At 40.7% G+C, this 14,129-nt stretch overlaps 1 protein-coding gene across 7 annotated transcripts in view; it reads left to right on the plus strand.

Annotated features, from left to right (window-relative positions):
* The window catches only part of adgrb1a (adhesion G protein-coupled receptor B1a), a 237,656-nt gene that overhangs the window by 183,869 nt on the left and 39,658 nt on the right, over window positions 1-14,129 (plus strand). For all 7 annotated transcript variants that reach the window (XM_084725977.1, XM_084725975.1, XM_084725981.1 and 4 more), the window contains one exon: window positions 10,882-10,985. In XM_084725977.1, the coding sequence (XP_084582103.1) occupies window positions 10,882-10,985 (104 nt within the window). The remainder of the gene's footprint in view (window positions 1-10,881; window positions 10,986-14,129) is intronic.

Raw genomic sequence — 14,129 nt, forward strand, 5'->3', positions numbered from 1 at the left:
TTATCTGATCACTTTAACTTTAAAGACAGTATAAAAAAATAAAAAATATCAGCTTTATTCTGATAATGACATAAAATGATGTTGCACCTTTTACTGTCAGTCTTTACATTATTGTTATTGTCATTATTTATTTAAAACACATTACCGTATGCTTGTGATGTTCCAAGTAACTTTTAAAATCAAGTTATTTCAGTAGTTTTGGGATGTTTGTGAGCATTTGAAGCTGTTAATATTTATATTCTAATAAAATAAGATTGGAATATTACAAAAAAATGTAAGACTTAATATGCTGCAACAGAAAATAAAGGAAATACCATTAAATCTTTTCTGATAAAATATGACACTGATTGCTTAATTGTAATGCAATACTTTGTCACGTTGGATCATAGTCGTAGTGATGAGTCAGAGTTACCACTCTGTGCTCTTATTTTAATATTTTCCTACACTGTTGTTATATATAGTAGTATGTGCACATTGTTGACATATATCTTCATTTTCTTGCAGATATTTTACATGTTAGAATACAGTAACTGAAGGTACAGTGGTTTGCTGTGATTTTTGTACAGCTTTTTGGAGAAGTGCAATTACGACCCAAAATAAGACGGACAGATAAGACTTTTTACAGAAGATATGTCCACATGACAAAGGAAGTCTTTATTGTCAACTCAATGTTGACAAAAAAAATTATGCTTTTAGGGCAGAGTACTTAAATAAATTAGCTAACAAATGTTAGCATGCTAACATGCTAAATTAAGAGGATGATATAGGCTAAACATCAGTCATTGTAAACATGTTGCATATTAGTATTATCAATTATCTTACAGCGCTGCTGTTCTCACAGTCACAGCTTCACAGAGCTGCTAGCATGGCTGCAGACTTGCTAATAGTTGTGAGTGAAGCAGTGATGGGGTCCTTCAGTGAGCTGTTGTCCCTGCAGCCTGCCTCCACCTGTGCAGACGACAGCCTGTTCACAGCTCTGTTGCAGCCTGGAGGCTTCACACACCCTGAGGGAGGCTACATTTTGGCCGCTCCTGCTGCCAGAAATGGAGGAAGAGGCGACTCCTCTCCCTCCTCACTCTGCCGTCCCTTTTCCCCACATCCCATTATTCTGTGAGACAGCCATGGTTACCATGCTAATTATTCCTACTGCAACACATAGTAGCTCCTAAATGGTCGTGCCGCTGTGTCTGCAGCTAGCCTCCTACAGCCCCGGCATGATAAACACCCCCGACCTCCCTCTTCCTCTCCGTCTCCCCCCCCTCGCTCCTCTCGTCCTCCCTGTCCCTCTCTTCTCTACCCCTTTAGTCATTTCATCACACCATTTTTCATGCTCTGATGCTGCATTATATTTGAGCTCTCCGTCTCTCCCTCTGCTTACTCCATCATTTGCTCCCTTGCTGCCACCTCTTGTGTCCATTTTGCTCAGTCCAACTTCGCTGCAGGCTTTCAGAAGGAAAAAGCAGGACAAAAAAAATGCACTGCAGTCAAAGGCAAAAGCCCTAAAACCTGAGCCCAGTCCGCCACCACCACTACACCGGAGTGTGTGGAGGGGGAGAAGGATGAATGAACATGCTTGTGCTTGTATCATTTTGGATGTTGTAAGCCTGCGTAAGCCTTTTCTTCAGTTTGAATGTGCTGTCAGGAGCTTGTAGATGTAGTGACAAGCCTGTTTGGCCAATTACTCCAAATCTAAGAGGAACAAATAAAAAATCAGGACTGACTGATGTTGCAGGGCTCCAGGCCTCAGGAGTGTCAGAAGGGACATCGAAATGTCTATGGCTGTGTCCTGTGGGACTGCTGAAATGTAAAACTTGAGAAGACTGATACAACTGTCATGTCTGTATAGTAGTATAGTTGGAGCCAGCAGTCAGTTAGCTTAGCTTAGCCTAGCTTAGCTTAGCTTAAGACTGAAACAGGGCCACAGCTAACCTGGCTCTGCCCTAAGGTAAGAAAATTCACCAAATTAACACATTATGCTTCCTTTGTTGAATCCAGTGGTTCACTGGGAGAGAATAACAAATATTTTTGTCTTCTTTACTCCTCTCTGACAGTAAACTGAATATATTTGGGTTGTGAGTAAAACAAGACATTTGAGGACGTCATCTTGGGCTTTGGGAAACACTGATTTTCCATCATTTTTTGATGTTTTAAAATGATTAATCGAGAATGTAATCAATCGATTTATGGACTATGAAAATAATCGTTAGTTGTAGCTTTAATTTATTTAGAGGAAATAAAGAAATGATAGTTTGCTGATGCTATCATGCTGACCATTATTTCACTAAAATCAATTTTGAATGTTTTTGCATCAGTTGTCTCTTCAAATTTTAATGAAGATTGACAGTACCTGTGGGATGTGGGGGGCTGTGGACTTTTTTCAACTTCAAGAGGGGCATGCCAGAAAAAGTTTAGGAATCACAGGTTTAATTCATGCCAAAAGTGAAGCTTAACAAAGACAAGTCGTGGTTTTATTAGGGTTAGGTGTGGGACTTCTTTTTTCTCCCACAAGGATCCTGCACTGCTGTTTAGACCTGCATTTGAGTATTTATTTTTTTCTTTATGACATTAACCTAAATATATTTGAGTTGAGGACAAAACAAGACATTTGAGGGCCTCATCCTGTGCTTTGGAAAAAACTGATCAACATTTTTTTCACCATTTTCTGACATTTTGTGGACCAACCAACTATTAATCAATCATGCAAGAAAATAATTGACAGATTAATCAACTGTGAAAATAATTGTCAGTTGCAGCCCGACTGCTCTTCAACAAAAAGTAGTTCCAGTGTAGCTCCCACTAAAACCACGATGAAACCATGATTCCATTCAGTTCAAATAGAGTCTGGGTGCTGCTGTTGTGCATATTGGCTCCCTGGAAAGGTTCTGCTACACTAAATGGAACAGGCTCTTAAGTAGTAATGTCTGTGTTTATGCTACTATTACACATTAATAGGCTATGACTACCATGAAAAGGTCTAAAAGATGGTAAAAAAAAAAAAATACCACAATATTTGTCAGATTCAGTTCAGATCTTTCGAAATAGGGTTGTGTGACTTTTTCATAGTCAGCGTGCAGTAGATGATGGTCTGCATGTCCTTTCTGACGGGATAACTGCTGTTGTATAAGCCCTAGTATCTCCACCAGACTCCTTTAGCAAGAACAAACTTATAATTTCATCCTGCAGAAAACGGCAGTTGCTGATCTACTGCTGCCTCAGTCATCCAGTTTGTGTTATTGTGTGACCGTGGTGAATCTGAACCGACCCTGAAATGCAAAAGTCACAAAATAACAAACTGACAGATGAAGGCAGCGGTAGACCTGAAACTCTTGTTTTCTGCAAGGTAAAATGACTGTTTTGCCAACAGAGTCTGGTGTCTTTGAATGGCAACATTTGGCCTGTATAATGGCAGTTTCCTGTCATGAAAGGCTGTCTGAAAGTACGGTAAAGCACTGAAAATATTCTAAATATTATATAATACAAAACCAAATAGGTAATACGCTGACTACGGAAAAGTACCTCATACAACCCCACTTCAGATAATCCAAACTACCCCTTTAAGTGAATAAGCCAGAGTTTAATATTAAGCAGATAACTTATGTTTTATAGCATTTATCATTCTTGCTTTATTTACAACAAGCCACATAACTAAAGTCGGCAGCCTCACTTTTCTCTGATGACTTTTCGGATCAGTAGTTTTATCTTCCAGCCCATCCATTTTCATATCCACTCTGTGTAACTGATCGCAGTGCGACTTGTTTAAGCCATCATATTTGTTTGCAGTTATTATTGGCAGCAGCTTCATCTGATAGATTTCTGCAGGAGCTGACGTCCCGCGGTCCTCCTCAGCGGTGGGAGCTGGAGCGTCTCCGTCTCTGCTCATGTGGAATAATGCAGTCTGGTCACTCGATTTTGGAATGGTAGCTCTCCCGTTTGGACGCTGTGCGTGAGACATCCAGCCGAGCTCCGTCATTGGCTGAGGAGGAAGTAAAAGTTTGTCTGTCTCAGCAGACGCCTTTCCGTTCCACTGCACTCGTAATCTTTTCCTCCCCCCTCTGCTTTTAGAGAAGGAACTCGCTGCAGTGCAGATTAATCAGAGGGATTTAATTAACTTGGCCCCGGCACACACATCAAACCTGGAGACAAGGCAGGCTATAAACTCAGCCAATTATCTCCCGCTAGAAGGAGGGGGTGTATGTGTGTGTGTGTGGGGGGTGAAACTCCCTCATGTCCTGGTCCCCTCATGTCCACCCACCCTCCACCCCCTGCCCCCTAACCCCCCACCAACCGTAAAGCTTATTTCATTAAACTGTCCCCTCATTTCACCTCAGCTCTCTTCACCTGATCATAACACCACACCAGCATCAGGCATGGACTGTTGACCTGTACTCTATAAAAAACTTAATTTGTCCAAATACCTGCAGAACTAATGACTGTCCCATCAGCCTCAGCTGTAATTTGTGTTTAGAGCTAATAAGCAAATGTTAGCATGGTAAAGAGTATACCTGCTAAACATGGTCATGCTAGCATTGTTAACACGCTGATGGGAGAATTTTGTCCATTTTGAAGCAGGAATAAGTCACCATTATGGTCAGGCCAATGGACTATCCCATTGTCCATGATTTAAAGGTTGAATCAGTAAGATTTGTCCGGGCTGTCTGTAAACGCACCAGAAAGATGCCAGGATGTCAAATGCAGGGCTGTAGCTAACAAAAAATGACAATCAGTGTTTCCCAAAGCCAACGATGGCATCCTCAAATATCTTCTTTTTTCATCCACAACATGGCATGGTGACAGTCTACTGTCATAAAGGAGTGAAGAAACCAGGAAATGTTCATGTTAAAGAAGCTATAATCAGAAAATTTGACTTTTTTATGTTAAAAAATGACTCAAACCAGTGAATCGATTGCTTAAATAATTGACAATTAATTTAATAAATAATAATTCTATAAAGCCAGGTGATATCTTCAGATATCTTGTTTTGCCCACAACCCAAAAAATATTCAGTTTTTCTGTTAGAGAGGAGTAAAGAAACCAGTAAATATCTACTTTTCAGAAAATTACTTCAATTAGTCGTTCATCCAGAAAGTTGGCGATTAATTTAATAATCAATTAATAATCGATTCATTGTTGCAGCGCTTGTCAAATACCAACATTTTGGTTTGGTAAAACATCCCAAGCACCCCAAAATAATAAGAAAAAGAAGGAAATATGGGCAGAGAGTGTACAGATACAGACACCACCACACACTTCAGTTGGGTCATAAGTGATGACTGGAAGGGCTTATGGTTATATGAGTATATACATTTTTTTTTTTATGAAAATGTGGCGTAATGTACCTTTAAAGCTTTCTGTATTTGAGGTACTATGTCCCATCAGAGTTGCCGTAAGGCAGGAGTTGTGGGCCAAGTTAATTTTTTCACATGTGGGTGAGATAATAAAAAGCTGCTGTTGTTGCTGGTTGTTGCACATCACCATTTCATGTTTATTATTTCCTTATTAAACCTGCACAGTTATACAAACCCAAGATGCTCAGTAATGTGTTTCTTCTCTGCAGGGCGCTGTTAGTGTTCCCAACAACAACGATATCATTGTCCATTGCGATGGTTCACTGTGGACATCATCATATGTCAATTAGGCAGAAATCACCCAACCCTAGTCTGCATAACTGTAACTTGCAGTTTGATATAAAAGTAAGTGTGGGTTGTACCATTCAAGTTAGTCACAATGCAAAGCAAAGGTGGAACTCAAAATATACTAAATTAATTTTTTCTGAGCAGGTAGAAGTCATTCCTTATTTAATATTGCCAGAGCAGAACGCTGTTATAATCAGGCCTAGTGCCGTAAAATATAATTCAATAATTTAATAATGCAGTAGCCTCAAAGGCTAAATAACAACAGCATAAGTGTTTCAACATCAAACAATACATATATTAAAGGTCCAGTGTGTACGATTCACAGGGATTTATTGGCAGAATATGGTAGAAATGGAGAATATTCATAAGTATGTTTTCATTAGTGTATAATCACCTGAAAACAAGAATCACTGTGTTTCCATTAGCTTAGAACAGCGTCTCCCACCTGATTCAAATGAACAGATCATTATCAGGCCTCTGCAGGGGCTTGATGATGAGCCGATCATTTGAATCAGGTGTGTTGGTGCAGGGAAACATGTAAAACAGTGAGCCCTGAGGACCAGGACTAGGAGATGCAGCCTTAGTATGAGCTTTGTATATCTACAGAGGGAGCAGGTCCTGGTCAAATGATCAGTACTCCAAACTAAACAAAATATTTTGTCTGTAGAAAGTGTTTTCTCGTCAGCCACCACTATTGTTAAGGTCTGGTCAGTTTTAAGCAAAAGTGAGATTTTTTGGGGGAAAACTTATGATCATGGTTGAAAGATACAAACACTGACTATTGTTAAGAAAGGGGAAGTAAACTTAAAGGTCTAGTGTGTAAGATTTACAGGAAATTATATACAATATACAGAAGTATGTTTTCATCAGAGTAAAATTAGCTGAAAATAAGAATTGTTTTGTTAGGATGAGTTTGATCTTCTTCCATGGGGGTTGCCATGTTTCTACAGTAGTCCAGTACAGTACACTGCCTCTAGAGAGGGTCTTTTGTGTTTTTTGCATGGTTTTGCAGCCACTGTAGGTTCTCCTATATGCTTGGAAGGGGAGGGTGAGGCAAAATGTGACAAAATCCTACAGACCGGCCCTTTAAAGAGCAACTTAATCCTGTGTTGAAAAGTCAGTGTTTCGCCCCCCTGTCTGGTGAAAAGATTCAACAGCCAGCATCACGGATAGGCGCGGCGCTAAAAAGTTTTTGAATTTCTGAACAATTCTCTGTCAAAATTAGCAGGGGCAGGGGCCTTGGAAGCTCACTTTGGTGCGGCCTGTGAACTAAAGCTGAGTCCTTAGCAGCGGCCCCAGTTCACTTCTGCTCTGCAGCACTCTGCTGTGTGTTGTTCTCTCTGTCTTCGCCCCCTTCTCTTGTCTGTCTTCAGCTCTACTATGATAAAGGCCAAAAAAATCAAAACCAGCAGGGGTGCGCAGAAACAGCTGTTCTCAGCTTGACTGTCCTGTCGCTTCCCTGTCGCCTCCTCATGACAAACACCTCCATTGTTCTGAAACTACAGTCACATGTATCTCAGCTAATGATTTTGTTGTTTTTCTGTAGATGCATGAAACTTAAAGAGAAGGGGCAAAAATACAACTGAGGGGAGTAAGTCCCTTTAAGAGCCCTCGTGGTGCTGGGCCTGGTTATAACGATAAAAGACACTGATGACAGAGGTGGAGGAAAACTGTGTGTGATATGTAGGCAGGCACTGGTATTATGCTGTGCTGTTATTTGGAATAGAAAAGAGCAGACGAGCGATTTTAATTGAATTGTCTCTGGCATTGTTTGGTTGTTTGTTGTAACAGAAAGTGTAAAAGTGTTGATTTGAGCAGACTGTCTCTGATCTCTCCAGAGACTTCTGTTGAAGTTGTTATAATTACGCTTTAGTTTGATTACAGCCTTTTAATTGAGTTGATGTTAGATGACAAACACATGTTGCATCATGTTTCACCAAGGTCACGTGATAGCATACATACAGCAGTACACAATATACAGATGTCTCTCACCTTCTCTCACTTGTTAGCGGCTTCCTCAACCTCATTTCCTGGATGCTGCACAAGATGAGACATTAATTTTTGATTATGGTCGACTTAGTTGAGTTCTGTGACTGTCTGAAATGAAATGTTAGATATTGTCTTGATTATACAAGTAAAGAGAAGTGTTTTGTTGTGTGTTTGAGGCCTAATAGAGCCAGTAGTATTGGCCTGATATTGCATGAGCACAGCTATATATATGTCTGTATCAATACTGGCGTATAAGTTCTCTGATATTTCTTCTTATTGAACACAGTGTGTATTGTTTTTTCTTTAGTAATTAATTACTTTTATTCTTTAGCTTTATAGGCAGCATATCTGAACCATTTTTTTTATACTTCGTTGTTCTATTTTTGTTTTTCTAATATATAGTTATTTATGATTTTTAAAAATACCAGTGAATGTTAACTATGTCAGAACCTTGATGTAATTTTGGATTTTTTTTTTCATAAATTAGGGCTGCAATGATTAACACCAAACAACTAATTCAGTTATTTGAGAAAATAATCAATAATTAATAAGAATCATTAGGTGCAGCCGTAATATAAAAGAATATTTACTCATATATTAATGTCTGAACTTTTTTACTTCTTAACATCGATATCAGCATTGGCTCCAAAAATCCAGCATCACTTGGGTTCTTGTCCTTAAGAACTATCACATACACATGTATGTGTCTAGAATTTGGTAGAAGACACACTGCCCTGTGTTTTTTTTCCACCGAACACCTCTGTGGTGGCAGCCCTGCTCTGCCAGTGTAGAATGAAGAGCCTGTATCCTGTCTGTATCCTGCACTTGTTGGTATCAAAGACCTCTAAGGTTAGTCATGCCGGATCTTGGTGGTTAGGTGAGGTTTCATGCTACTTGGTCCATTGGTTTGCTTTCCTGTGCTTTATAGTTTTGCATATACATCACTTCAGTTTTCCCTGACTGATTATTTATCAGTGAGTTCTGAGGAGGACTTTCTTTTCTGTGAAGCTCTTCAAGACTTTATTGGGGATAAAGGGCTTTAGAATCAATTAACTTGAACTTTAAAATGCAGAGAAAAAAATCTCTTGAGTTAATGTGCTTTTATTCAGAGATCAGTGATGGCACACTGGCATATCACAAGCAGCAGAGGCGTGAACACACAGCCCTCCACGTCAGCCGTGCACCCTGCTGCAGCTGCTGCTGCCATGTTACAGCGTAGCCATGGCAACCAAGACAATGTCGGCTGGAGCTTGGGGATGGTGTTTGGCTGTCAGTCGTTAGGATAGGACAGAATATCAGGGCTATAACATGTGCATGTGTCTTATGTGAAAGCATCCATCACTAGGTGTGTGTGTGTGTGTGTGTGTGTGTGTGTGTTTCTGCTGATCTGTGGTATTGTGATTTATTCATGAATCACCTTGGAGTCACCTTGCTCTGCCAGCCTGCTGACTGCTCTCCAGCTGGAGATACCAGATACCTGCATATGGAGTGTGTGTGTGTGTGTGTGTGTGTGTGCACCCACCCAGTATTCTCCACTTAATTTTATTTTTGTCAGGTTAGAAAGCTATAGCAGTGAAATTGTTTGAGTTGAGTTCAGGGCTCCGTTAGACAGTGCTGGGCTCCTCTGGTGTGTGTCAGGGTGTGTGAAGTCGTACTGCTAACCTTTACATCTCCGCTCAGCAGCATAAACACTCTTCTGTACAGGCAGCCAACTGGGGCTACCTGCTCTAACTCACCGACTCCAATCATCTATCTATCAATCACATCATCAGTCTCTCAAACCGCATTGTCAAATGGACAATCTCTACACTGCCTGTGTTAATGTTCACATAACTACACAAAAGCCTAAGCTGGCAACACACAATGATGAGCAACAAGCCTACAGATATGTGTTTCCTTGATTTAATTAAGATATTTCAATACAGATTTCATGTTAATACCAGCTGGAATTATTAGATCGATGTGCTGATGACTGTAAGAATCTCAAATCTGTGGTAAGCATCACATGACTGAGGTTAATGCATCATCACAGCCCTAGGCGTTGGGCGCTTTTCCACTCTGACGTTCTTTCGACTCGAGGCGTTCAGGGTAGTCCTGTAAAAACATGAGGTATTCCATGCGTGCGTACGAGGTACCCAGGGAGCATTAGTGGCACACAAAACGCTTCCTGTCTATAGAAGAGTGTTTCCCAACCCTGGTCCTCAGGGCACACTGTCGTGCATGTTTTAGATGTTTCCCTGCTCCAACACACCTGATTCAAATGATCAACATGAAGACAGGTCAGGTGTGTTGGTGCAGGGAAACATCTAAAACATGCAGGACAGTGTGCCTTGAGGACCAGGGTTGGGAAACACTGCCCTAGAAAACAAGTATAAAGAGACTCATCTCACAGCCAATGCACTCTGTCTGATTGGGACTGAAGTAATTGTTACTGTGTGAGCACAGAAAGCACTGCAGCCAGGTTGTGGTGCATCATGGATCAGAACCTGAAGGTTCTGGTGCATCATGGATCAGAACCTGAAGGTTCTGGTGCATCATGGATCAGAACCTGAAGGTTCCCATTTGACTTTGTCTCTATATAAAACACCTTCAGAATCCTGCATTGATATGTGTTTCCTTGATTTAATTAAGTTATTTCAATACAGATTTCATGTTAATACCAGCTGGAATTTTGGGTGAAACGTTGAAGTGAACAAATCAACTTGGTGATTTTTTTTTTCTTGAATTAGCCCATGTCAGTGCCAGGGAGACTATGAGATATCAGCAGAAATTAAGATTTCTTCAAACATTTCTGAGATTAAAAATTAATTTAGTTTGATTAAATATAAAAGAACTTGTTGCCTTGTTTTAAGCTTGAGCTGCTGTGTCTGAGAACTTTTGCTGACTGAAAAGCATTAGAGAGACTGAAGTGATGGTAAGGAAAATGTTGTCCACTGCATTTGAACCATGAGTGACCCAGTTAGGAGGTGAGCTGTCAGCAATTCGAGCCAGCAGGGGACTTCTCTGCTTTTGTATTCATGTGCTGACAGCTCCTGTCAAAGTCGGTGCACTGCACAGATCTGCAAGACCCCGCCAAAGTTTCTCTCCAAATTTGTTTGCACTGAGCTTTTTCACTATGGCATTTCTATTTGTCATACTGTTGATATGGACTTTGTGACACTTGTGTCTTACTATTTGAAATTTCAGGTAAACAAATGAATCATGAGATGTGACCACAGCATCTTTTCACATTCTGTGTTCTCTTTCTTTTGTTTTACAGAACATGGATAAGACACAGCTCCCATCTGTGACACTGATCGTGGGCTGTGGAGTGTCTTCACTGACTTTGTTGCTACTCATCATCATCTATGTGTCTGTCTGGAGGTGAGATAGAGCATCTTGTTATGGGATCATTTAGCTTTGGGCTATGATTAATGCAAGGTGGAATCGATGAGTCAGTTCAGCAGTTGGGTGGATATTATACTGTACAGTGTACACTTGTATAGGGATCTGTCAGTTAACCTGAAACACAAGAGAGGATAGTGTTTCTAAGGGTTAGGTTATAGGGTCCTTTCACGCCTACCTCACTAGGTCCAGACTTTCATACTTTGAAGTTGATCTGATGTGAAGTTACTGGTGTCAAACCTCCCCCGGACTGCTGTCTGGTCCAAGCAGCAGAATACTGGTCAGATCTGGTCTCAGGTCAGATCAAACTGAACCATGGTTTGATTTCTTTCTAGTGTGAAAACATTTTTTTGTATAGTTTGGACTTTCAGACCAGTCACATGAAGTTCTGGCAGGCTACCATCAGAACTGGAAAAGGGGAAACAATGCAGACAAACAGTGTGAGCAGTTTTCACTCACGGGGAGAGTAAGTGACCATGGGTCTTATCTTACAGCTGATGCAAAGCAGTGCACAACGCAGTGCAACTGTCATGACTAGTTTCCAACTGACACAGTTGTCATTTTCATGTCCAGCGACCACGTGGTGCAGCAAATGTACTTGCGCCCATCTTTGTACCAATTTTTGTGTTGGTCTTCAAATTGCCATTTCCTGCTATTAAAACGGTGCATCATACAGATAGTAAGATGCGCTTACGTAGGCAGGTTCACAACAGGCTCTGCTTCTACAGAAGTTGGTCCATGGGTCATAAAAACTGACAATCTAACACTGTGAGTATTTATGCACAAGGCACAGCAGCAGTAATTTTGATTGATTGATTTCCTAAGTCTCCTCATGGTGACAGGAACGGTCAGCATCTATTGTTGACCTGCTGTCATAATTTGTTACACTAAACACAATGATGGACCCAAAAAGGCAGACAGGGAAGAGCTGCAGTTCAAAAAACTTTAATAACAAAAAAATGTTCAACAAAGTTGTGCACAAGACTGGCAGGTCTGAACCAAAGATGAATCCAACAAGCAAACAAATCCAACAAGGACAAAAGTGGAACACAGAAGTCCATGAAACAAATCTAAAGTCCAAAAATGAAACAGCAGTCTGAAACACTGGGGATGGCATGAAAAAAATAATCACTAAAACAGAGAAACAGGAGGACCAAGTGGAAAAGGAACTATTCAGGCACAGGTGAAACAAATTGTAATCAAAAAGAGTGGTCGCTTCTCGTACTTGCCGAATCTGTCATTTAGATAACAATGTGCCAGGTGCAGGCAAATCCAGTTTTTAAAGGGAACAAGAGATGACCCTCTACTTGGTTAAATTCTTGTTACACTCAAAACACACCTAAGATTTATTAACAGACTGATTACAATCCTTTTTTGCCTTGCATCTTACTTTGTACCCAGATTATATGCTGTTAAACTATCAAAAATGGAGTTGGACACGTACTAAATGCCCTTGCACCATGCACTTTAAACCACGCACTATAGATCTTCTAAGTGGGACCTGAACTCTTTATTTGACATCTGGTCTGACGACTTAAAAAGAGTCCACTGGCAAAATTCAGATGCTTTTCAGTTGTTTTCCAAAATGATAAAGGAGAGAGAAAGTCACTTGACCAGCTGCAAGCATAGGGGATGATGACAGGATGTAGGTATGTCATCTAGAGTTCTTAAGTGAGCTTGCAAAATTGCAAAGTGTAACCAAAACTGACTGCATCCAAAGTATTCATTGTCACAAAATGGTGAACCTTGGTTCAGTCCAAAGTGTGAAAGGCTGAGATTACACTGCTAGCAGGTGCCTGAAGAGAGGTTTCAGTATAAAACATATAGATCATGTAGCCCTCCTTTCATGTGTAACCTTGCTCCTCTGTGTGACTCTTCCCGCCTTCAACTGGAACTGGAGCATTCATGTGTGTGAAATGGGAAGTCAAGTACATAGTGTGCTGCCGTTAACCTCCTGAGACCAGCCTTGAGTCAGGAGACTCCTCTTTGTTCTCTTCTCTGCAGTTCAGAGCCTATGCCACAATAAAGGTTAAAAAAGTTCATGAAAGTTGTGAATGCTACAACAGTGGGTCACCACTCCATTCACAGACACCGGGTCTTAATTCTTGGATGCATAATGGCTCTTGAGTCCAGCTGAGACCAGCAGCATTTTCCTACATGATGACTAAGAGCTGTCTGACAGGACAGACTATTTGATGTGCAGAAATATGACTTTCGCTGGTGACACTTGAGCAGCAGAGAAAGTACTGACATTCAAATCTTCCTCTTTCAAACTCTCTTTTGTAGAAATGATGCAGTTCACTGACTTTTGGCTGCTGGTCCAGTTCATGCACTCAGAAATAAAGGTGCTAAATAGAATCATAAAGGGTTTTTGGCTTTTTGGTTCCCTGTATAACCTTTATAAAAGCTCCACTGGGCACCCGCTTAAGAGTTCTATCTAGAACACAATGTAAAGGGTTATACCTTGAACCATCTATGAAAAGTTTCACCCAGAACTCCCTACAAGAGTTTCTAGGAGAGTCCTAATATGGTACAGCGGATCCACCCAGAACTCTTTCTATGGGTTCTCTTCAGCAGCTCTCCATGTTCTAAGGGCTAACAAGAATCCAACCTTGGAGTTTTACCACAAACCCTTTTATAGTCCAAGCGTTTTATCTAGAGCCCTCCCAGGGATTCTACCACAAACCTTTTTACATTCCAGTGTTGTTATCTGGAACCCATCCAGGGGGTTCTGTTAGAAACTCCTTTATACTCCAAGGGTTTTATTTAGAACCCATCCAAGGGGTCCTTTCACAAAACCTTTAATATTGCAGTGGTTTTAACCAGAACTCATCAACGGGGTTATGATGAAAACCCTCTAATAACCGAATGATAATGTTAAGGATTTCATCAATCCTTGAAGAATTTTTTTTTTTTTTTTACAAAAAGGGTCCTTGAGGTGAAAATGGTTCTTAATGGAACCCTTGAAGAAACCATTCTTCAAAAAAAGGTTCTTTAGGAGAGAAGGGTTCTGGGTAAAGGATCGGCCCTTCAAGAAGAACCCTTTTGGAGCCCTTATTTCTGAGTGTTTGGCCTGATTGCTGGGTTCCAGACCTCAGAATCCCTCACATCTCCAGGCAGTTG

The sequence above is a fragment of the Lutjanus erythropterus genome, chromosome 9 (genome assembly GCF_056507025.1).
Source record: "Lutjanus erythropterus isolate fLutEry1 chromosome 9, fLutEry1.hap2, whole genome shotgun sequence".
Taxonomy (NCBI): Eukaryota; Metazoa; Chordata; class Actinopteri; order Lutjaniformes; family Lutjanidae; genus Lutjanus; species Lutjanus erythropterus.